A 24143-nucleotide genomic window follows, 5' to 3' on the forward strand; every position below is an offset into this window, starting at 1 on the left:
TGGGAAAAGTGCTGCAGTTGTTATGTTCAATAATTCATAGAATTTTGGCACTATCAGTGAATATTAGTACCAAACAAGCACTATATTCTAAGTTCACGATCTACGTGAGCCTACGTCAGGCCGGGTGACTTGGGCGTGCAAACATGTAGACCTTAGCCTGAGTGCATAATGACCAGCTTGACTCTAAGCCAAGTAGTCGCGCGCTCACACTACGCCGATGCTTTATATCACATGTCAGGGAGCTGCGCGCAATCACCGCTTCCCCTGCCTACCTTTGGGGAAGAGCTCTGAGCGGCTCCTACCTGCCCGGCTTCACCCTCGAAAAGCAGCGTCAGCTGATATAAGATGTCTGTCAACGCTGCCATCGTAAGTTGTTACCCGAAAAGAGGGAACGACAACGGAGATAATGCATCAGTCCGCTCTTCAATCGGCGAATTTACTTTCTCTCTCCATTGGGTATAGTCACATGACTGGATGGAGTCAATCAACGTCCGCATTCATCAAGCACTGTCCTCCATTCACTGTACAAAGGTCCCGAAAGCGGTCCGCCGAAAATTCCGAATGCGAAACTATGCGTAAGAAACTTGTGATGCTATTAAGAAACACGTTCCATCCCCTCCTAAGGAACGTTGAGAGAACTCCGAAAGCTAATAGTGCGTCCAACCTTTTCTGAAAGTGGTTCAATCTGTGATGAAACCTTCGAAGGCCCAAATCGCAAACGGAGAACGAACCCACGAGACGAATTTCTGCGCATTATGTCAGTACACGCGTCTACGAACGATCTGAATGTGTACCGATACGTGGTTTATGCAATAAAAGTATACTGTTGCACTCCTTCGCCATGATCGATGCGTATATTGTCTTATATCTAACCACACCTCTTTCGCGATTTTCAAGTCGCCTTTTTGACACAATGGAAGCCCGGTTTCTTTGTTTCACGTACGCGCAGTGTGTCCAGAGATCTTATCAGAGCTCTCCGGTCGACCAACCTGTCTATGGGAAAATGCATGAGTTTTTTTTTGACAGAACGCCATCGGGCCCACTAAAAAAAACTTTCGCATCTGTAATGATTGGGAGGGCAATGCTTGCAATGCCTAACATCGGAACAAAACAAGAGTCTTTCACGCAAACAAAAGCTTATTCGTGCGTCTTCGGTTTTTACTATAGCTCCGTGTCTCTACACTCTAAACAAAAATACTAATAAAAAGGTAGTAAAGGGTTGCATTTACTAACTCCTTACGAACTTTTACTACCCCCACAACGGACGTAGGTCCTGCTACTGAGTATGGAATCGAAATGCTATCGACGCAGTCTCACACGCTTTCACGAGGCAAAGGCTCCCGTAATTTCACTCAGCCTTACGCAGGGCTCAGTCTCACTCAGATTCAGTCTCACAAGGGTTCAGGCTCACCCCATTCTCACGTTCGCCTGGGCTCCACAGGCTTACGCTCACTCGGCCTCACACTTAAAACGCTACATTCGTTTCTCGCCCACAAAGTCTCAAACTCACGTGTGGGAGTTTGAGCCCAAATGAGACTGAGTAAGTAGACGCGTGAAGGAGTATGTCTACCACTGATAGTGGGTCGCCGTTAAGTCACCACTAGTGCTCAACCAGTAATACAAAAATTGCAGCTTCCTTTGGTGCGAACAGTGTTTTGTCCACTATTCCACATAAAGGGGTGGGTGACTGTGGCGCTTTATGACATTATTTTTGTTGTTCAATCAAGGATATGTATTAAAATTTTCAAGTAGGACCTAATATCCCTTTCATGTATGCTAGTGCACTTTATTTCCACTAACTATAAAACTGTGTTAGAATAGAACGTCATACGAACAAAATCGATTTGAAACCATTCATTAAGACGTACGTACGTTCCCACCCCCGCGCACACTTCTAATGCAAAATTTAGCGCTGAAGATGGCCGTAGGCTACAAGATTCACTCTACAGGGTGGCTGTATACAAGAATTGTTAGTAGTTTGCTACTGTTGACGTCTTTAATTCATCCGGAGGCAGTGCGTTGAAACGCTCTTGCGACACGGGACGCCATTCACACTGGTCTGTACTTGCGCCTTCCTGAAGTGTTTGCTTTCACCAATTTGTTTGTCTACGTGTGCAGAGATAGAAAAAAAAGACTGTTTCAAAGGCCACCAAAAAACTGGCTGGATTCTTGCTAGGGTAACTGGGACTTGCCAAGTCCCGGCGTGTTTCTGCTGCTTAGGAATGCGCTCAAATAGAGCTCTTCAAGCTCCCTAGAAGGCCTGACCCATGCCTCACAGCTAGGCGCATCCAATCGCACAGCGAAGGCTGGGCGTTCACTGAACACAAAAAAACCCTGGGCCACTTAAGTCTGCTTTCTGGTTTTGAAGGCGGAAGCCAAGCGCTTATCGACTACTTTAGTGATACACCGTGTTTGCGTCTCTTTCTTCGCTGTGTTTTCTTCGTCTCTTGAGGCGAATTATTCCTACAGGAAGACGGACCGCAATTCACGCGACAGTTTCCCCACAGTCAGCTCTCTCCTCTGCATGTGCCCTGTTCTACTCACGTGCCATCATGTTCACATATCACGCGACGCGCATCAGGTTATTTTTTGTTTACCCTCCTGGAGGGTTCTAGGCTAGCGCAGTGGCAACGCAATGGGCTCCTTTTCTGAGGACCCGGATTGAAATCCCACACGAGCCAAAATGAATGTCTTCGTATTAGAAACGAAGCCCAATTAAGGCTGGGGTTGTGGCGTCTCACGTCGTCGTCGTCGTAATCGCAGTTCGTGTCATGTCGTCACGGTACGGAAACACCGGGAAAATGGTTTACCCCTCGCGCTAGAACGTAACGCGTACTAAAAAAAGACGGGGCACTCGTTTACCCCTCGCGCTGGAGAGCTTCGCGCTTCAAAAACGAGAGCCTTTTACAGCAACGCTGTATGCCGGTACCCCGAACGGTTTCATTTCCGTTGGCAAAAACATCAAGGCGCCACCAAGGCTCCAACTTATACACCGCATGCTTCGCCCCTCACGAGGTTTCACATTAGTGGAGATGCATGGCCCGGGATTTTTTTTAAAATTTATTTGTCGGCGGCCGTTTTGCTACCGCTCGTGCTCACGACGACGACAACGGAAACTTTCACCGTTTGAATATACATCCAACGTTTTCGCTTTAAGAAGTCATCAAAATAGCGCCTTGGCTTGTAACTGCATTTTTTGGCCTCCCTGTACAACGTCTAATAGATTACGACGTTGCTGCAAACAGTCGTTCGACCTCATTGCAATGTCCTTACTATTACAGGTTTCCTGTGTGTTGTTCCGCGGGCGCCCCTCAGAAATAGCTCAGGAAAATTGTGCTCAACCAGCGCAATGTGCGTCACAGCTTACTGCTGTGCGAGGTTACTAGGCCAAGCGAGCGACATTTGCGAATTATAACGTTCTACGTATACGCTGTGCAGCTGTGTATTGGTGCTGGCGCAGCCTTTCTGCTCAGCACGGAGTACCGCGTTGTCCTCGCCGCAAGCCGCTTTTACCGGCTGTATGGGCTGCATTCGTTCTGAATGCACTACAAAATGACTGTACGGTTGCCGCGACGGCACCGCCTTTGTTAATAGCTTCTGTAGCATGGCTGACTCAAAGCATCATCGTCGCCTCGCGACATTGCTATTCAACCTTTCCGCTCTGCCTTATCGGAAGTGCATTCGAACTGCATAAGTAACCGTTTCCACGGTTATTGCCAGGTGAGCTTGAGCTTTCTTTGTGTTATTAAACAGTACGATAATGTTTTGCTGGTTGAGTGCTTGGCCCGTCTTGCGGGCTTTGCGAGAATCGATCTATTTCCAGCTTTTTTCTTAAAAAAAAAAGGCCTTGCTTTACCCGGTGGTACGCGTCACGGTGAATCCCTGGTTTAGTATAACTGAAAAAAAAAAGAACACTTTACGACCTCCATTGATGTGCGTGGTAGCAGTGCAGAGTCGTGGTCAAAAGTCCCAAGGGCACGCCAGAAGTTTCCACGAAAGAAATTTCGGGCAGAAGCTTAACTATCGAAATCAAACAAAATGTTTTTATACCATGACGTTGGTGAAACAATTATTCATTTTTAGTATAGCGAAGTACTATGATTGCTCTCGAGAGTAGAATTCCTGCTCTGATTTAAAGGAACCCTGCCACACTAGTTTTTTAACTTTTTCTCAATCCTAAATGCTTACAGAACGTAGTCAACAAACACAACTAGTACTTAGAACAGGGGGCCACATAGTACCTTAACGAGAAACAACTATGTGCCCAACCGATAACTTGAATACCTGCTCAAAACGTTTCCCTCTTTCCCGGTCTTGGTTTTCGTCGGCCACCGGAATTATGTCATCACAGCGGTATAGCGGCTATTGGCCACTACACCGCCTTCGATGTCCACACACACACACACACACAAAAGCCACAAACGCAAAGCAAGAACGGAAGGTGCATCTGCTGCTACGAGCAAATCACGCAGTGTGGTTTCGTGCTGGCGACAACTAAAGCTTTCTCAATACTCGCAGGAAAAAGTGAAAGAGTTTATCGGAAGTGTTGTAGAGTCCCTTTAAAGCCTCGATGGAACCCGTAGCGATACGATCCCGTGTAGTTCCTAAATCTGAATGAATGCAATGCCATTTGCATGGCACTCCGTCGAGAAACTGTGCATTTGTACATATGCTGGTCCCGTATCTGCTTTTCTCGTTGCAAATGTCCTCAAAAGGCGATTGCCTTTCGCGCCTGCCACGTAACGTTCTCTATTTCACCCCTACCACCCCATCTCGCTCTTGTCATGATGAAGGCAATGGAGGTTTGCTGAAACTAAATTCAAATTTCCCGCGTTCGCAGGGCTCGCATCATCTGTTTGGCTTTAGGTCCCTTGGTTTCTGTTAAGCATATAGCAGATATAGCAAGAGTTCTGTTCTTTTTATGATTGCTTTTTTGTTGCCTTTTTCCAGCCCCATTTCTTAACGCATTGTTCTTTGTCTTTTGCTATCGTAAAAAACCCATCTGACATGTATTCCAAAGAAGGCTGCTACTCTCGGTTATGTACTTTCATTTTTCCTCAATTATGCCAGAGGTTTTCCCTGTGCTGAATAATACGGACATGTATGAGTCACGGAAGCAGTTTTGGTGGTTTCGGTTGGTCTTGCTTAAATATACTCGCCTTCAAGCAATGTTTCACGGTTTTTGGCAGCGTGGCTGAAGCGTGACAGACAGACAGACAGACAGACAGACAGACAGACAGACAGACAGACAGACAGACAGACAGACAGACGGACGGACGGATGGACGGACGGACGGACGGATGGACGGATGGACGGACGGACGGACGGACTGACTGACTGACTGACTGACTGACTGACTGACTGACTGACTGACTGACTGACTGACGGACGGACGGACGGACAGACGGACGGACTGACGGACGGACTGACGGACGGACGGACGGACTGACGGACTGACGGACTGACTGACGGACGGGCGGACGGACGGACGGACGGACGGACAGACAGACAGACAGACAGACAGACAGACAGACAGACAGACAGACAGACAGACAGACAGACAGACAGACAGACAGACAGACAGATTCGCTCTTATGTTGTTTTCCGACCCCATAGGCCCGGAGGAACGACGCGGAAATGTCGCGCGGTGACGAAGAAGGACGCGTGGAGGGTGGGGCATTGTTTCATCAACTCTTGTTCTGCGTTAACTCGAGGCACAGGCGCCGCGGTGGCCACAAGGGAAATTACCACCCGCGACGCTGTTGACACTCATGATACCGTCATTTGTGTTTTGTTTTTGTTTCGTTTTTGCGTCCTTCGACTCCGATTACTGCTGCGATGCAATAAGGGCCGGGCCCCCAAAGAGCAACGCCGAGACGACGGTCGACTTCCTAGGACGACGACGCAGTGCTCTCATAACAGGCAGCCCCTTCCTCGCGCAATCGGTGCGACGACTTTCGCGGCTGTAGCCGTTAATTATTCTGAGACGGAGTTCGTTAAGGAGAAAGCCGCTGTTGGTTGGTTTAGACATTTTGTTTTTTTTTGTGACAGGGAGTTGTAGCTGACTTGAAGGTCGTTCTGGGGACTGCAACCATTGCTCATTAGTTGCTGCGCTTGCGCAGTGGCGATTTGCTAACCATTAGAGCCTCTGTTGCGAAATGCGCCGGCCTTCGGACGGTAAGCCTGGCACCCGTAATGGTGCCAATTTCTGGGTGAGCTGCAGTCGAACCCGTTTATAGCGAACTGCAATATGCTCCGTCATTAGTTCGATATATCCAATAGTTCGATATAGCCGCACCCGCCTATAACGAGCTTATTGTTACGAGTTCGCAATCCGCGGGAGAGCCCCCCCCCCCCCCCCCCTTCACCAACTCCGCCATCCGCGTATGCAGAAACGAACACAGTACAGTAGCCATTACCATACCAAAATAATCCATTTATTGCAAGTAATAAAGCTACTTTCCGCCTTAACTGCCGACGTTGCAAAAAAAGCGGTGATTTTTGTTTTCACTTTTGTTTTGGCGGGTTCAACTAGCATAGCATTCTCTAAACGAAACATTGTTTGCACCAGTTCGAGTCCGCGTCCTCAAAAATCTAAGAAGCATTGGCGGAGTACATAGACTGCTGAAATAACTTCATTATAGGCGTCGGTCGGATTTCACTCGCGACATCGGGAACGCTGGCGAGAGCTCTTCCCACAGTTCACCGGTGCTGCTGTCTTGGTCCGGGTTCGCTGACTTGGCGTGTTCCGTCGCGAGTCCCGCGCGCCAGAAACAGTTACGGAAAGTATTTGGCGTCACGTCACTCCATTCGAGGCGAAATGTCTCAGTCGCGGCTCTTGCTCCGTGGTCGCGGAAAATCAGCATCTCAATCGCCGCTCCGATATCATGCATTTCGGAGGCCATTCTAGGCGCCCAAAGTTCGATATATAGGATGTGAACTTCGTTATAAGGAATATGTTTCCCATGTATTTCCGTAACTGAATTATTTTTGTTCGATATATAGTATAATTCGCTCTATCCGGGTTTGTTATAGCCGGGTTTGACTGTATAACTCCAATGATTTCGGGCCACGCGATGCTTGCAGTAGCTCACTGGGAGTGCTAAAGGCTGAATTAGACGCGAAAGCATTCGAACTAGGGCGAAATACATGAACGGAAAAGAACAATTCTGCGCATGCGTCTCTCGTCCGGAAAACAGCTTCAGCCGCCGGAAGAAGCTCTGATCGCCCGCCTCCGCGCGCATCCGAATTGCCAGATATTCGGTGCGGAGCCCTTTAGGGGCCGGGCTTGCCGTCGCAGCTCGTCCAGGGTGACGGCGTCACGCCCCCAAACAGAGGCTTCGAGAAGGTCACCGCTTCCCTGGTCGGGAATCGAACCTGGGCCCCTCGCATCACGAGGCCGATGACAATCCCATTGCGCCACAGAGGCACACGTTGATTACACGCAAATTTTTGGGGTGATCGTTGCGCTTCTCCGTTGCCACGAATGCTGCCGTTCCTTGGCCGCAAATAAGTATACAGTAATAGAAACTGAAGAAAAGTCTTCAATTAACGCATTAGTTGCGTCAAATTATTGACAGCGCAATCTACTGTCCATTTATGGGCGTTTTTAAGGGATGGGTCGCCCTCCCTTGACTACTTTCCCTATCAATGGCCTACTGATAGTGAAACTAGTGAAGACAGGGCGCACAGCCCCTTTGGAGGATCACTGCTCCGCAGTTGACAGCTTTCACGTTGAGTGGTACTGCTGCAATTTTCTATTGCGCCGCGCCGGAAACCGGATTGCTCGGACGGACACGTGTCTGTCAGCTTTATCTACACTACACAGTTGGGGTTGACAGTGGATGCCGGCAGCAATTTCGAGAGCCAGGGAAAAGCGGACAAAGGGAGAGCTGGGGTTGAAAATACTTAATTTTAGGGAAGAGACCCCACATCGGAGGTTACGGTGATATCGATTTGCATCTGGCGTTATTCTTATTGCCGTACAAACCGAGCTCCTGTAGCGACGGAGACTTTATCCTGGGCTTCTTAATGGCTCTGATTGATTAGCTGTGTCGTGCTTCGCCCCGTTGTTAGGTTCGCTGTGACCTACTTTAGCTTTGGTGGGCCATAATGTAAGAAGCAAGCATCGATAAAAAAGGACTTCCACTTTCTCTACAGCTGAATACACCTGAACATGACCGCCCGACCCGAACAGCCTGTCTATGTTGTTTTAACACTAAAGTGTTTTATTCCGGGATACACAAGCATTTTAGTAACGTCATACCGGTCGCGGAAGTGACGCCAGTACAACGAAGCAAGCGGCCTGTAAAGGGTACACTCCTGCACACAGGGTCTTCTTGCGGAGAAGCAACCTCTAGAACCAAAGAGTAGGTTATATTTAGGGTTGTTCGTTTTCGGGGTTTTTTTTTAACACGGAAGTGTTTTTTTGCCGGGATACACCAAGATTTCACTCACATCACATTCGTCCCGGAAATGACGCCAGTACACCTTTGACGAAGCGACCCGCCAGCAGTACGTCGTTCGCCAAGCACACCAACAAAACAGCCGCCCCCCGCAAATCATGGTCAGCTGCAGATTTCGCTGCAGATTTCACTTTCGTATTTTGCCGATTCCTATGACAGAGGAATCAAATAATGTTTTTTAAAAGAATCATGAAGACAATGTAGAAGTTTGATGAATAAAAAAATGCTTTGCCGCGATAACAATGATACCAATTTTATCGCAAACTTCTTACGAATAGTGATATTAAAGAAAATAGACGAAGCAGTGGCGACACCCCAGCCACTTTACGGCCATTTCTCTACGACTTCGCACAAGCTTGTTTTTGCGATTGGCGGCCGTCGACCTTATAGCCACCTCCAAGAAACATGGCTGGGCGAGCGTAGCGGGTCTTCTAGCTAAGTACCGTATTTCCGCGCGTATAACCCACTCTTGCATATAATCCACACCCCAACTTTCAGCCCGGCGGGAAAGAAAAAAAAATCCTCGCCTATTGCCCGCACAATTGATGCGGTAAAGGCTGCACCAAAGCTACTGCTGCTCAAGCAACACATCACGTACTATGTAAGGAAGAAAAGCGTATATGTAGCAAGTAGAATACAATGACTGCAAGGCGAAAGTCGCAATTCACTTATAAAATTCAGTTAGAGTGCGCTCGTCCTTGTTTTTTCTTTCTTGTCCTTGTATGTTTTGCTCGATCGCTGCGATGGAAGGCTTAGTCAGTGTTACTGCGTAGGAGCTTCACGGCACAACGCGCATTGCTGTGAAGCTGCCTTAAATGAGAAAAAACCCTGCATATCATCCGCACCCCTATATTAGATGCAGAGCATCTGATTCACTCGCCTTGTCCCTCCGGTGTCATCGTCGTCGTTGTCGTCGGCGTTGTCCACCCCTCCCCCATTCTCCTCGCCGCGCTAGCTGCGCTCTCCGCCGCTCACCCCCTCTCCTCTCCAATAGCGAACACTCTCTCGCGAGGGGCATTTGATTGGATTCGATTCGATTCGATTGGCTTGGCTTGGCTTGGCTTGTCTTGGCTTGGATTGGATTGGATTGGATTAAAGTGGATTGTGGTGCGCCATAGCCGCGGCAGACGCGCTGGGGCCGGCGCATGTGCAGTACTCTCTCTTCCGCGGTTTCCTCTCCTTCGGGCGCGCTGCGCATATAACCGGTGTGCCGTTCTCCGGCGAAGCAACGTCCACGCTTGGCTCAAACACCTAGAGTCCACGCCGCTTTACAAGTACGCCAACGTCGCCATCGACTGGGACCGGCTTACGCAGTCTCCTCAACGTTATGCGCGCTATAAAACGCGGTCCCTTCGCCGCTCCGCCTATGCGTCGCATCTACACAGGGGTTCCCGCGAGGGGAGGTGGGAGTTTTTTTTTTGCCACAGAAATTACCGAATTTTTGGAGTGGGTTTTACGCGCGAAAATACGCTATCACTTAATGCTAACGTGAGTTCCCACACTGACAGCTATGTTTTAGCGCGGGCTGATATTACGTCACTTATGTCCGTATTACTGTAATGGGAAGCGAAATTTGAAAAAAAAAAAAAAAAACCTTTTGCGGCAGGAATGCAGCTCAGTGAGTTACCAGGTTAAATGTGAAGACTGTTGTATTTTGCCTTCGTGGCCCCTGTAAGTTGTTCACTCATTAATACGAAGTAATTAAATGTCTTATTGAGTGAAAAGGCGCGTCGAAAGCAGAAAAACGGCTCCTACGCTACGGCAAAAAAAACAAAAAAAAATCCTTCCATATCCCGAGCAATAGATAATATATAGAAAAGGAGCGCGCTGCTAACCAACGCTTCGGCAGCGTGGAGCCCCATAGAAAATGTAGAGTGGAGGTGTGGCTGCGAGTTCAGTGCCCGGCGGCTCGAACAGGCCATATCAAGCACGAACTCCACCGACCTCGCACAGAGGCGCAATCGCCACCTTTACCTCCTGCGCCAAACCGCAAGGAGAGCTTACTCAGCGTTGTTTAGTCAGGCATTAATTCTGCCGCATTCGCAACTCATAAGGAGTACTTGGATGTCCTCAGGGTTATTCTCCGCAAGTAGCTGTGCTCAGAAAGTACGTTGACTGCAAAGGAGCTCTCCGAACACGTTTTCATCCGTTTCGGACTTTTGTGTTTTTTTTAATCCTAAACATTGAACTTTCTTACGTCTAAGCTTCTAAGTTTGATTGACTTTAGGATTTAACGCGCCGACGCAATGCAGGCGATGAGGCGCGCCGTAGTGGAGGGCTCCGGAATAATTTTGACCGCCTGGGGATCTTTAACGTGCGCCGAAATCTCGTACACACGGGCGTTTTTGCTTTTCGCCTTCACCAGAAAAGCGGCCGCCGCGGCCGGGAATCGAACCCACCACCTCGTGCTCAGCAGCGCAACGCCTTAGCCACTGAGCAACCGCGGCGGGTTTAGCTTCTAGGAAACTAAGCTTATAAAGATAGAACTATTGTAAGACCGCGACACGGTCAATGTCCTCTATTGCACGCTTGAATATATTTTGAATCGTTGTTTCAGTGAGCGTCTTCCTTACTTCTGCGTTAAACTATAGTCACTCCAAAGTGAATAGGATTTTGAGGCAGCCTTTGTAAGGAAATTGTTTTTGGACAACGCCAGACTGCGGACAAAGAAAAACATAGCACGTATGAAATACGCCCGGGAGCATGAGCGCAAAGTGTCGTTACCTCAAAGAGGGAAAGCCGCGCTACTGCGGTTTGTAAGGCACCGTGAAAAGATATATCGGCCTCGCAGGCAGCAAGGCTTAAGCGTGTGGAAGGCTCTTTTGTTCCAGCCCTTTGTACTGGAGGCATCGCGTAATTGATCGCTTCTCACCGGTGGTCTGAGAAGTAAGAGATATTGCCGACGGCCATCGTCTTAACAGGAGCTGCCGGCAACTATTGTGATTAATGAGGGCGCGCTATCTGCTTACCACAAGAAAAGTGAGGAGAAGAAAATTAGTAAAAGCAATGACAGGTCGGGTTGTTGTGAGGTGAGTGATTGCGCCGAGAGGTTTAAGAAATATTCGTGACTTTTATGGGGCTGTTCTTACAAAGGATTGTTAAAACTTAGGTCACTTTGGTTAGGGGGTTTGGAGTAAGTGTTTGTCGTTCTTGCTTGATGCAAGTGGTTGTCAATTTGCGCGGCATGTTTGAAAGGGGGGGGCATTAAGGAGTTGCTGAATATTGACGATGCGTGGAAGGGACAAGACAGTTATTAGTTTTGTGCCGAAAGGAAAGGATGGAAGTACGCTCGTGACAGCAACTAATGCGTGGAAACACAGGAACAGTTTCAGCCGCCTGCTGGTCGCAAAAGTAGCACGTATCTGCGACTCACACACCGGCCAATACCATTGGCGACGGCAGCGGCCGACACAAATGGGTGTTCTCCGCTAGGGATCCCCATGTAGCATTTGTAAGGGCCGTGCTATCAAAGGGACCGTGCAATGCTTTTCTCCACTTTTCTCTAAATCTTAAATGCTTTCAAACTGTAGTCCACAAATACATCCAGCATTTAGTATAGGGGGTCACAGAGTACCTCAGTCAGAAATTGCTGGTCTGTCAATGGCAGAGGCCTTCATCCTGCAGTGGACCTAAATAGGATGTTGTTGTTCTTGATGATGATGATGAGGATGCCCACTGGACAACTTAGAAACTTGCTCAAAAGGTTTCTCTCTCTCTCTCTCTCTCTCTCTCTCTCTCTCTCTCTCTCTCTCTGTATTGGCGCTCTTCGAGCACTCGAATGACGTCATTAGAGCGGTGTAGCGGGTATTGGCCGGATTCCCATTAGTGCAGAAATGAACACATTCTTTAGCCACTGTAAAACAATCACCGGAAAAGCAAAGCAGAAACGGAAGGCGGATCCGATGCGGCGCGCAAATCACGCAGTGCGGCTTTGTGCTGGCGATAGCTATAGCTTTCAGAGTGCTCCCAGACCCGAAGGAAAGGGGGAAAGCATTTATCGGAAGCATTAGAGTCCATTTAAGGGGCTACCCCTCCTGTCATGTATTCTCTGTATGAGACCCTATAAATGTTTTTACCACCCCCTGCATGGTATGGACGCACCAAGGAAGGGCGAAGCAGGCGTTCAAATGAGTTTTCAACAAGTTTTGTTTCAGTTTGTCTCCGCTTTAAAGAAGTGGCTGTAGGCACTTCCGCGGACTTTAGGAGGAAAAAAGGGCTGGACGAAGCGCCACATCAGGACTTCGTGAGCCGTACTGCAGCATGATTATGACCAATAGTGTGGTAATATTGTAACTACGAAAACTGCATCCAAGGCGGCTGGTGCCTTTTGTGAGGCGAGGTTGGGATATCTTTCGAACGGAGTGCAGTGATAGGTTGAGCAGACAAGGACGAGGCAAGTGCAGCTCGGTAATTCACTGAAAATAGGTAATACTTTCACGCTAATCTCACGAAGGTGAAGTGATGTACTCGAGGCAAGTGTATGCGCGGCTTTAAATTTGGTCCGAGACGTGTTAGTGAATCAGATCAGATAAATAAACCGAGGAGAACAGATACGATGCTCGGTGGGTAGAAATTTCTTGGGAGAAATATCACTTCTGAAGTAACAATAGTCGACCTTTCTTATCTTAGGAGCTGTTTTTAACAAGCGTTTTACTTAACGACATAATCTTTTTAAGCAGCTGGGTGCTCAAAAAATGTAAATCGCTGCCTATGAATCACTTAAAACGATAAATAGTTTACGTTTTTTTAACATATTTTGATTCTTATAACTCCCTTTTCGTGTTCCCATGGCTACTAACCATAAGCGAACGTATCGATATTGGACGTATAATTAATAGCGCTGACCACGTGCTCACTTTCCGTGGTAAATTAACATTTTGTTTGTGCCGTCCTCGTTAACATTGTTGCTATAGGCCAGTAGTTTGTCCTTAACTGCCGGTCAGCATTTAAAACCGGGGATACGCTTACTTATTCTCTTTGTCCATGGCTGCAGTCAGCGCTCGCGCACGTGCGCACGCACACTGTTTGTGCCACTCATATGAAACAATCGCTTCCTCCCAATTACGAACATACTTCGATCCGGCCTCATTAGTATTTATGTCGTCGTAATATTTATTCGTGGCAGAGGGCAGTTTCCGCATTCGGTCGATCACTTTTCCCGATGAAGGCCTCATCTGTCGGTTCGCATTGATCATGACTTAAAATCGGGGTCAGCGCAGTACAAGTAGGACAGGTGTCGTTATTAATTTGCACCGAGAGATAGCAAAAGCTGGCGGCGCCTTGTTGTCTGCATTGTAGCCGTTATTGCTATAATGGAGACCGGCGATTTTAATAAGGACCGTACCCCTTGGAAACCATTTTTCTACTAGTATGGTGTACCCTTGTCGCTTCAGTGTTTCTTGGTGTGCGAAGTTAACCTACATCCAAATAATAAATAAATAAATAAATAAATAAATAAATAAATAAATAAATAAATAAATAAATAAATAAATAGCCTTCAATCTAACGAGAAACATGGTTAAATTAAAATTCGAAGATTTCTATACGGGAAATTAAGGAACTCAGCGATTGCGATTCACTTGTTTGAAGTAAATTTATTTACAAGTTCGAGTGCCGCGAGACAGTGTCGGTATGGCGCAATAGGATAGACGTCGGCCTCATAACGCGAGGAACCCAGATTCTATTCCGAGCGCGGAAAGCGTTGTTTTTTTGTTTCATCTTCATCATCGTCACCATCATCATCATCATCATATGTCCTCCCATTGTGTAAAGTTGGCTTTCCCGCAGTGCGCTCCGGGTAGGGCGCCGCCATCAATGACACCAAAAACGTTCCACTTCAATAAGTAAACGCGCCAATGGTTAGGAATCACAGAAGAAATTGTGGTAATCAACGCACAAAGATGATCTAACAGTCGAAGTTCCACTTCGCGTATACAGAGTGGCCGGTGCCTCGGCAAACTGCGACAACTGTAAATGTATGGCCAACGTTTTGCTGACGAGCCTGAGAGGACTGTTTAAGAGATAAATACAAATTATGGCAAATCCAGCTTGCTTTCAAAGAGAAATTGTCACAAAGGCAAGTTTAAATATCGAAGCTCAGTCTGCCTGCGCCACCCTAAAAAACTCTCTGCGTCCTAACGGCTACAAGAAAAAGTCCCACTCCTGATCGAGAGCGTCGTTTAGTGACACAGTTCACGTTCGGGGGCCATGCAATTCGAAAAAGGTCAGTTCAGTGCGCCGTCACCGAATCCGAGTGAGCCAGATAATCAAACGGCCGTCCAAAGAGTTTATTCGGCGCTAACAGAGTGCTCTCGGACGAAGCCTATTTCCGGCCGGCGTAAGTCGTAACTTAGCTTCCTATAGCTTCCGAGCGGCGACAACGTGGCCGCTCCCAAAGTTTCCGCCCGAAGTCTTCCCGAAGGGCTCACGCATGGACTTGACGCGCGCGCTTAGTAGCGTCTGTTGGCAAGCCCATAAACGCTGCTCTCAAGCGGCGCCTTGCGAGTGCTAAAGCCAGGATTAGGCGCGGCTCCGGACAGAACGAACCGAATCGTCGCCCTTGGGAGGATTGCGCCCGAGAATCGAGCACTTTCGCTTTCAGCACTTTGGTTTTTTGCTCTGTAGAGCGCCTAAGTGGAGTGGGCGTGCGGATTCGGGTGTGGTTCGAGATAAGTAAGCCTAATTGTTCCTCAAATTGCACTGTCCTGCTGCTGGACGATCTACTGGCCGTAAGAATTAGCGCAGTAACGGTCCATTAGTCCGATTGGGCCTTTCATTACGGTTGCAGCACCAGCCGAGAAACGTTGATGTAATAAGGGCGCGAATGTAGTGAAAGCGAAATATTCGCACGTTTTTGGAGTGAAAGGACATGGGCGGCCGTAGCTATTCATCAAGCGAGTCTGTGTGGTAACGCCGGTATTTTTGATGTTCGAAACGTACTTTGGCGAACCCGAACACCCTAAGGCGACTGGCTGCCAGTGGGAGACATCTGTCCTTAGTAAAGCTTCTAATTGCAAACCCGTGGAGGGCGAAGGGACGTTTCCGGAGCGTTTTTTTTTTCTTCGGGTCATTAGTTTGTATGAATATGCTCCTGTAAGAATGAGAGCGTGCACAGCTCTCGCATTGCCCTCAACTTGTTCCTGCTACTTCATGTTACATGTAGCTGGAATCACTTTAGTCCCCCCAACCAGTGAGGACACTAATTCTTACCTCCTGAGATGTCCCCATAATTTAAAAGCAAGTCACCTTTAAGCCTTGCAACGGGGCCGCCAAGCCTGTTCTTGGCTATAATGTTTTTTTCTTCCTTCCTTACCAAATGATACACCACCTAACTGCATGTTCTGGTGTTGGTCGCAATTTTAAACCATTTTTAATCGTTTGTTAGGGCGCAGCCCTTTGGCGGCCGGGTTTTGCTGTGGTGGCATCTGTGCTCGCGTAACCGAGTTAGCAAACGAAGCAGCGAAGGCAGAAAGAAAACGAAGGAGGAGCGTTTGGAGAAGTGGGAGGAGGAGGGAGGCACGCGTGGCTGTGGCATCAACTCTCTCACTGCCTCCTCCTCACACTTTCTCCATGCGTCGCCGCCAAGGACCGCCTTCCGCCTGACACTCTCACCAGGCTCTTTACCGTTCGCCGCTAATCTCAACCACGTTAAATTTGCGCGGGAAGTTCAAACCCTATTTGCAACAGCACACTGGCCGGCGGCGGCGACGCGCTGCGAGCTAACAGCAGAGTAGCGAGCACCGCCGTGCGTTCGCTGATGACGCGGTCACTTCCTGAGACGTAGCAGATACGCGCCGTGACCGAGAAGACTCTGCGCCGTGACCGAGAAGCTCGCGCTGCGCCCCCATTTTGCAATTGGGAGTGTCGTAATCGTCAGTGCATTTTTGTTGAAAAATCTAAGCAAGCATTGCTGCACCACGCTTACCCATCCGGCACTAACCTCTCGCTGTCTTTTCTTTTTTCTTTCCCTGCCCAGCTGGGATGTCCGTGAAAGGCAACCGGAGCCTGGGAAGCCTTTCCTAGCCTGGGACCCTTTCATCCTGCCTCCCTGCCACCACCAGGAGTCATCCGGACAGCTCGTGGCTCCAGCATGGCGACCCCTACGGCGGCGCCGAAGTTACGGCTCGTCCCGCCAGCCCCAACCCTGGCCGGAGGAGTGTTCCTGCTCCTAGTTTCGAGTGCCGTCGGCGCTGCGACGCACGCCAGTGCCGACGTCACTGACGGCGGCGGAAACAAGTCGGACGAACGCAGGGACGTGTGTCGACCCGGACTCATCCTTCCGGTGTGGATGCCCCAGGAGAACATAAGCACGGGCGACGTCGTGGCCCGCGGCTTGGTGTACTTCCTGGCGCTGGCCTACATGTTCATCGGCATATCCATAATCGCTGACCGTTTCATGGCGGCCATCGAGGTGATTACCTCGAAGGAGAAAGAGGTGATAATCAAGAAGCCGAACGGCGAGACCCAGTCCATCAACGTGCGGGTATGGAACGAAACCGTGTCCAACCTGACCTTGATGGCCCTGGGTTCCTCCGCGCCTGAGATCCTCCTTTCCGTGATCGAAATCTACGCACAAAACTTCGAGGCCGGCGATCTCGGCCCCGGCACCATCGTGGGCAGCGCGGCCTTTAATATGTTTGTGATAATCGCCATCTGCGTCTACTCCATACCGCCCGGGGAAGTGCGCCGCATCAAGCATCTGCGCGTATTCTTCGTAACCATGACGTGGAGCGTGTTCGCCTACATCTGGCTTTACATCATCCTCACCTACTCGTCGTGGGGCGTGATTGAGGTGTGGGAGGGCGTCATAACCTTCATGTTCTTCCCGGCCACCGTGCTCACGGCGTACATCGCCGACCGCCGGCTGCTGCTGTACAAGTACCTCTCGAAGAAGTACCGCGTCACCAAGCGCGGAATGATCGTCGGCAGCGAAGGCGAGGACGTCGAGATGGCGCCCAACAAGGACCGCATGGCCGACGGGATCCTGGGAGGAGCCGGGACGGTGCGCTTCTTCGGCGACGACCAGAGCTCGGATGCCAAGGAGTTCGAAGAGCACCGCAAGGAGTACACGCAGATTCTGCGCGAGCTGAGGCACAAGCACCCGGACGCAAGCATGGACGAGCTGGAGACCATGGCCAGGGATGAGATCATCGCCCGCTGCCCCAAGAGCAGGGCCTACTACAGGTACGTGCAGGCAGTCCCGAGTCGGATTAGTACTGGTGCGGGTGGTTGAGACACGGTCGAGGAGAAAGGACAAGTTCAGATCGGTCGCGAGAAACACGTTTTACTAGCAAGACTTACAAAACCAAGTACACAGGAATAATTGACATTTTGAAGACATGTGTCAGATTTGAATTCAATTGGAGAGAGGCACTTTACCTGAGTTTGCTTTTAAGTGCGAAAGTTTTGTCGAATGAAGTGTAGCGGGACTTATTCAAAAGTTGCGCAGACCTTCCAGAAATTTTTTCAAAGACCTGTATCACTTAAAATTGAGAAGTTGAGCGCGAGCTGTAAGGCTCAGCGCAGCGCTAATCATTTCTTAGGGAGGGGGGGGGGGGGGGGGGGGTCGCTGTGATAGGCAAAATTTTAGGCAGGCAATGCGACAATAACCACAAAAGACACCTTTCAAAAACAGCGGACATCGGCCGCATCGACCACAGCAATCTATAATAAAACAACAGCGCACAAAAAAGATGCACACAACAAGCGCTTTTTTTCTTAACGTGATCGGCCTGTCCAACTTGTGCGCTGTCGTTTTCACGGTGAATAGTATCCAAACAGCCCAAGTTTTCATTATTTTACGCGCTAGTCCAGTATTGTCTCGTGTGTTGTCTCACGGCGGCATTTTACAGAATGACGGCGCTACCGACGAAAGTCAATTTAATGAAGGCGAGCAGATGTAATTGTTTTTGCATTGATTGATTGGTTAATTAATTAATTAAATAGTTAATTGATTAAGTAATTGATTGACTTATCACGCTTTATTGATGACTTTATTGAGCCTTGAGAGCTAATGCTCAGCCACGTGTTCAAAGGGAGAGGGGGTATCCTTTACTCTCTAAAACGTAGGTCCTCACTGGGTACTCTACCGCTTCATAAGAGGCCAAAACCCTTGCTTGTCCTTGGTTGTCTCGCATCGTTTTCTCTTGGATTCAAACGGTAACGCTGAAATTTGGGCACACATTAAGATCATCAGGTGGTCGTAATTAATCAGTTAGCCGTCCACTACGGCGCGCCTCATTGGCCAGGCGCATCTTCGTCCCGTTAAATCCCCATTTGAACGGTCCGATGTCGGCTATTGCAGCCAACGGTGCGCGGGTAAGCGCCACCGAAAATTGATCACTCTGCCGCGTGGCCGTCAGGCATGTTTATCGATTATGTGGGCGACTGCTACAAGCGTTGCGAATTACTTTCTCGCGAGGCACGTGCGTTGGGGCGCCCGTGTTGGCACCGGAATATATTTAGGCCGCTCCTCTATGCGTCGTGCAGCGCTTTGTGAGCGATAGCGGCAGGTACGAACATTAATGGAGAAAAACGGCGGCCTTGCTTCGCCTTCTTTGGTACATTTTTAGCGAATTACCCTCCGCTGCTCCTGATGCTTGACCTTGTTTCGCGTGTTGGCGCTCTTATAGCCGAAGCCGTCTTGGTGCTCAACCGAACTAGTGTTTTAGTTGGAGAGCACTTAGCAGGGCTAGCGCTTTCTTTCAGTAATCGTCTCTCCCGAAACGGTCTGCGCGGTCTTCAGTCATTAAAGCACTTCCCCATTAATGGTGAATGAAATGCCCGACTCCTCATGATCGATCTAGTGTCGATGTCTAGGGAGTCCCTTTCTCGGTCTTTGCGAACTAGGGACGTTCCTTTGCCTATTTGCCATTCCGTGCATGCGTGACCAATTTTTATTAATGAATACACTACATATAAGCGTGTGGAGTTTCGCGTTTTGTTGGACAGGCGTTGTGTAACTTCAAAATAACCGAACTTATCCCCTGGAAAAGTTTAGTTTAACTGGGAGGGAGCTCGAGGCGAGAAGGCCTCCTCGCGGCAGCCGTAGATGCCTGCTTTGTCACCGCGGGAGAGTAAATAATAAAAAAAAATACATGCTGCGTTCCACACTACACCCGTTCCTGTAGAGTAAGTTCCGTACAGTTTCTGGAAAAGTTGCAGCCGTGTTACTGTACGCAAGTGACGTGACTAAGATCCAGCCCCTTAGAAGGTAGAAATGAAGGAACGTTTCCCGTTAAATGGCTCCCGGATACACTACCTCTGATGGTATGGCGACTCCTTTGTCGTCTCTACGCGTAAGAATTAAGTACTAGGACGTTTGGTTCGGGAGAAACCGTCGCTTTTACCTCAACCGTCGCTGCCCCGGTGTAAATTGCGGGATCACAGACCTTAAAACGGTCGAAGGCTCTGCAGTTGGTATAGATTCATAAAAATGGACAGCGTGAACTTGACGGGACCAAGAGAAGGAGACAACACTGCGCTCGTGTTGTCTTCTCTTCTTTGTCCCGTAACGTTCGCGCTGTTCCATCGTTATATCTCTCAGAACTCATCTGAAATCCCGTGCAACCGTAGCCGTGTAAACACTACAGACAAGGTCGTGCTGTGAGCTGGCGCCGTGGGGATAAAACACACCATTGCCAGTTGGCGTCAGAGGAAATTAAACAGCCGCAAACGAAATGCGTTGATGAGAACGAACGTTTAATTATTTTTCGAAACCTTCCCTTCACGTCTCCCCTCACCAACGATCAGGAGCGCCTATGGCTACTCCTTCAGACAAACTCCCTCGCCAGTCGGTTCCTCCTCCACAAGATCTATCCCTGTGAGTTCCCTTCGCCCAGCTGTCCCCTCTGTTACTCCCTGGACACTCTAACCCACGCCATGTGGGCCTGCCCTCTTAACCCCCCCCCCCCCCCCCCCCCCCCCCCCCATCTCCAGCGTCGAGCAGTGGGAGGACTCGCTGGGCAGCTCGCAACCGGGGGGGGGCAGCTACTTCTGGTTGACCGAGCTGCCACCGTCGCTGCCAGCCTTCGGCCGGCAGCCAACACGCGTTCCTAGCCAACTTGCTTGGAAAATAAAGTGATTTCTCTCTCTCTTTCTCTCCCGTCTCGTCCAGGATTCAGGCGACCCGCAAGCTGATGGGCGCCGGCAACCTGATCCGGCGCAAGGCCGACCTGCGGGAGGCGGCCAAGGACGAGGGCAAGGACGACTCGGAGAAGGCGGCCGAGGAGTGCGTGCGGCTGTTCTTCGACCCGGGCCACTACACGGTGTTCGAGAACGTGGGCGAGTTCGCCGTCACCGTGGCCCGCGAGGGCGGCGACGTGCAGGGCACCACCGTGTGCGTCGACTACAACACCGAGGACGGCACTGCCAACGCCGAGTCGGACTACGTGCCCGTCGAAGGCACGCTCGTCTTCCGGCCGGGAGAGCTGCAGAAGCAGATCATCATCAAGGTCGGTTTGTCTTCTAACGTCGGGGCTGTTCAAGCTTTCTTCTGTCCGTGCCGATCGTTAACAGAAAATTCTGCTCGGTGAAGGACAGATGGGGAAAATGCTAAGTCAGGAAGTGGGAGGGAAAGTGGCGAGGAGGCAAGGAGCGTACGAGCAGGTGTCGGGCGTGCGCCTCAAGAAAAAAAATGTGGTTCGGGAGGTCCCAGGAATCGAACAGGGGACCTTTACGAAGTGAAACCGGCATCATTTTTTTTCAAGAAAAATGCAGAGTAAGAAAAGCAAAGTTAAAGCCAGTGAAGAACACAAGCGCCTATGTTTCCCCAGTCTTTGCATCTCAGTTGCGAAGCTGGTCGGATCTACTCTTACGCGCTTGCGCGCAAGGTGGAATATGTACTCACGTGCTTAAGCCACGATGTATCGTCCTTACCTTTGCCTCACGTCAGTGCAAAAAAATTGAAGAGCAATATCCACATTCCTCTTCTCTTCAGAGGAATTGGTGGAAAAGTTGATGGTGGATTAAAAAGACTCGCTGTTGTTCTTGAAAAGTGGTGTCGTGGTGTCCCTCCCGTTCAAGGATAGTTATGTCTTCTCCTCCAGCCGTATGAAGAGCAGTGTACCTCGCTTATAGAGCAACTATGACATATCACCCGCTTCCGGCGTACGTTAAGTGTTTTGTTTCTAATTAAGTGTTTTAAGTGTTTTTAAGTGAATTAAGTGTTTTCTTTTGACATTTGGTTACTGAAAATCGCTAATTTTTGGGCCACGTCAAGCGGACACGTATAGATTCAATGAATAAAAGCCAAAATTTGTTGTTAATAAGAGGAAGTGTGAACGTCTAGAGGAATATTCAAAGAGAGACTATGCTGCTTTTATCAGCTGCATGTTCGCAAGGCTTCATTAGGTGTTGATAACATCGGGCTAATCAAATCCTTGAATGGAAAACTGCGCGGGGGGCAGTTTGGATGGTTGCTCTGGTTTTTCCCTTATGTCGTTACCTGTGTCTTGCTGCCCCTTAACAATATAATGTTTGCTTATACAGGACGAAGTGAAGAAGTTAGGAAACAAACTATAGATGTTGCGTGCGTTTTGTCTCTCCTTCACTTTGTCCTCCTGTTCAATGCTCGCCAGCACGTTGCATTCCTTAATGAGTAACCATCTTGCCCATATTTCCACTTTTGTTGTCATAGTCAGAACTTACATGAGTACACACTCCGGCTATCCGGAATATTATCTTGGTATTACCATAATGGCTAATAAAAGAGTTAGTAAAGAAATACAAGACGCTGTGTGTGGCGGGATACATAAGTGTCGTTTGTCAGTGACCGTGAAATACGATGAGCTAAAAACCTTCAAATGTCGTTGGACTACATCGTTGTTACACTGTAAAATGATTTACACCCTCTTTGTCTGTAACTACCCTGGAAATAGATTTACACTTTTTTGTCTATAACTAATACCAGTACACCATACGAAAATACAAAAAGCACCCTTTGAAACGGCGTAATTACATCAAAACACCCTTTAAAAGGGTGTTTTCTTGTGTTCTTGCTAGGGTGTAAGGATGTTATAAACGACAAAATACCCTGAAGGGTGTTTTCCTTTTTTTGCTGTTAGAATGCTAGGTTATAGTTATAGACAATTATTTACCCCCTTAATGGCGTAGATCGCTGGCCCTATACAACCTTCAGTGTGTAAATTACTTTACAGTGTAACACCCTTACACCCTAGCAGGAAACAAAAAAAAAACGTCCCTTAAAACGGTGTATTGTAACATGTTTTCTGGGGTGCAAGGGTGTTATAATAGAAAACACACCCTAAAATGGTGTTTTCTTTGATTTTTTTATGTTAAGGAGTAATGGTGTTAGTTCTAGACGGGGATTCACACCCTTAAGAGTGTAAATGATTTTAGAGTGTAGCTAGCAACCATCGACACTCCCGCGTGAATTCCTTCCGTCCCGGAGGTAAGTTGCCGAAGTCGACCCTCTCTCGTGCTCGTGCCCGCAGGTGATCGACGACGACGTGTTCGAAGAGGACGAGCACTTCTACGTGCGCCTGTCCAACCCGCGCTACCTGGGCAGCGGCGGCAGCGGGGCCACAATGAACGGTTCTCCCGGACAGCCGCAGCCACCTCCGGGAGCCACGACGCTGGCAGCGGCGGCCAGGCCTCCAGTGAAGCTGGACACGCCGTCCGTCTGCACCGTCATGATCCTGGACGATGACCACAGCGGCGTCTTTAGCATGCCCGAGAGCCAGGTGCGTCTCGTTCGCGGAGTCGGCCTTGGTTAATGGTGCATGTCCGCGCAGGGGGGAGCGGTGAAGAACGAATAGGAGTGGCATGCCACGTTCTAGGAATGGCGGCTTAAGTTGTTCCTCGGTTGAGACCTTCCTCAGTCAGACGTTATGTTAAGGGGTCCCTGCAACCCTTTTTGCAACATCTCTCTAAATCCTAAATGTGTCAGAACGTTGTCGCCAAGCGCATCCAGTACTTAGATTAGGGGTCACAAAGTCCTTCAGCCAGGAATTACTGCTCGATGCTGATCAGACAACTTAGAAACTTGCTCGAAAGATTTTTCTCTCTTTCCCGAGTCTTGGCGTTCTTTTAGCGCTCGAATGACGTCATTACAGCGGTGTAGCGGCTATTGGCTGGCTTCCTCTTTGTTGCAGCAATAAACACATTCGATAGCCACTTAAAAAAAAGCCACAAAAGCAAAGCAGAAACGGAAGACGTATCTGCTGTGACGAGCAAATCACGCAGTGCCACTCCGTGCTGGCGATAACTGTATAGCTTTGACAATGCTTCTAGACGTGAAGGAAAGAGTGAAAGCGTTTATCGAAAGTGTTGCAGGGTCCCTTAAAGTTGTTCCTCTGTTACGACGTTCCTTAGTCGTGCGGGCTGGACGCAAAGACTCACTGCCCCCAAGTGCGTTCGCATTTAATGGGAAGGTGGGGTAGCTTGAATAGCTTCCATTACTGGCTGTGAGGCACCGCCACTTCATTTGCCGCTCTCAATTAACCAAGGTGTGTTTGGGTTTTAAGAACTACGCGGTCGCGTAGTGGCCGAGCGATTCGGAGGGGGGTGGGGTGGTTATTTCTTGCTCTAAGGCAAAGTTGGCGAAATCAAGCGGAAAACCGTTGTAATGCTTACTCGTGGATACTGCCGTCTCCAACAAAAATTGCAATGGAGGGCAAATCGCGTTACCATGTATTGCTACACGTTGTATTTCTGACG

At 49.1% G+C, this 24143-nt stretch overlaps 1 protein-coding gene across 1 annotated transcript in view; it reads left to right on the forward strand.

Annotated features, from left to right (window-relative positions):
- LOC144149909 (sodium/calcium exchanger 1-like) overlaps window positions 1-24143 on the forward strand; it is a gene marked incomplete in the record, with an annotated part of 528138 nt that overhangs the window by 384342 nt on the left and 119653 nt on the right. The window contains 3 exon segments of the mRNA XM_077681641.1: window positions 16441-17648; window positions 20581-20917; window positions 22919-23167. Of these exon segments, the coding sequence (XP_077537767.1) occupies window positions 16555-17648; window positions 20581-20917; window positions 22919-23167 (1680 nt within the window).

Source organism: Haemaphysalis longicornis, unplaced genomic scaffold (genome assembly GCF_048455015.1).
Source record: "Haemaphysalis longicornis isolate Haplotype H1 unplaced genomic scaffold, Haemaphysalis longicornis Haplotype H1 scaffold_8, whole genome shotgun sequence".
In the NCBI taxonomy this organism is placed as follows: Eukaryota; Metazoa; Arthropoda; class Arachnida; order Ixodida; family Ixodidae; genus Haemaphysalis; species Haemaphysalis longicornis.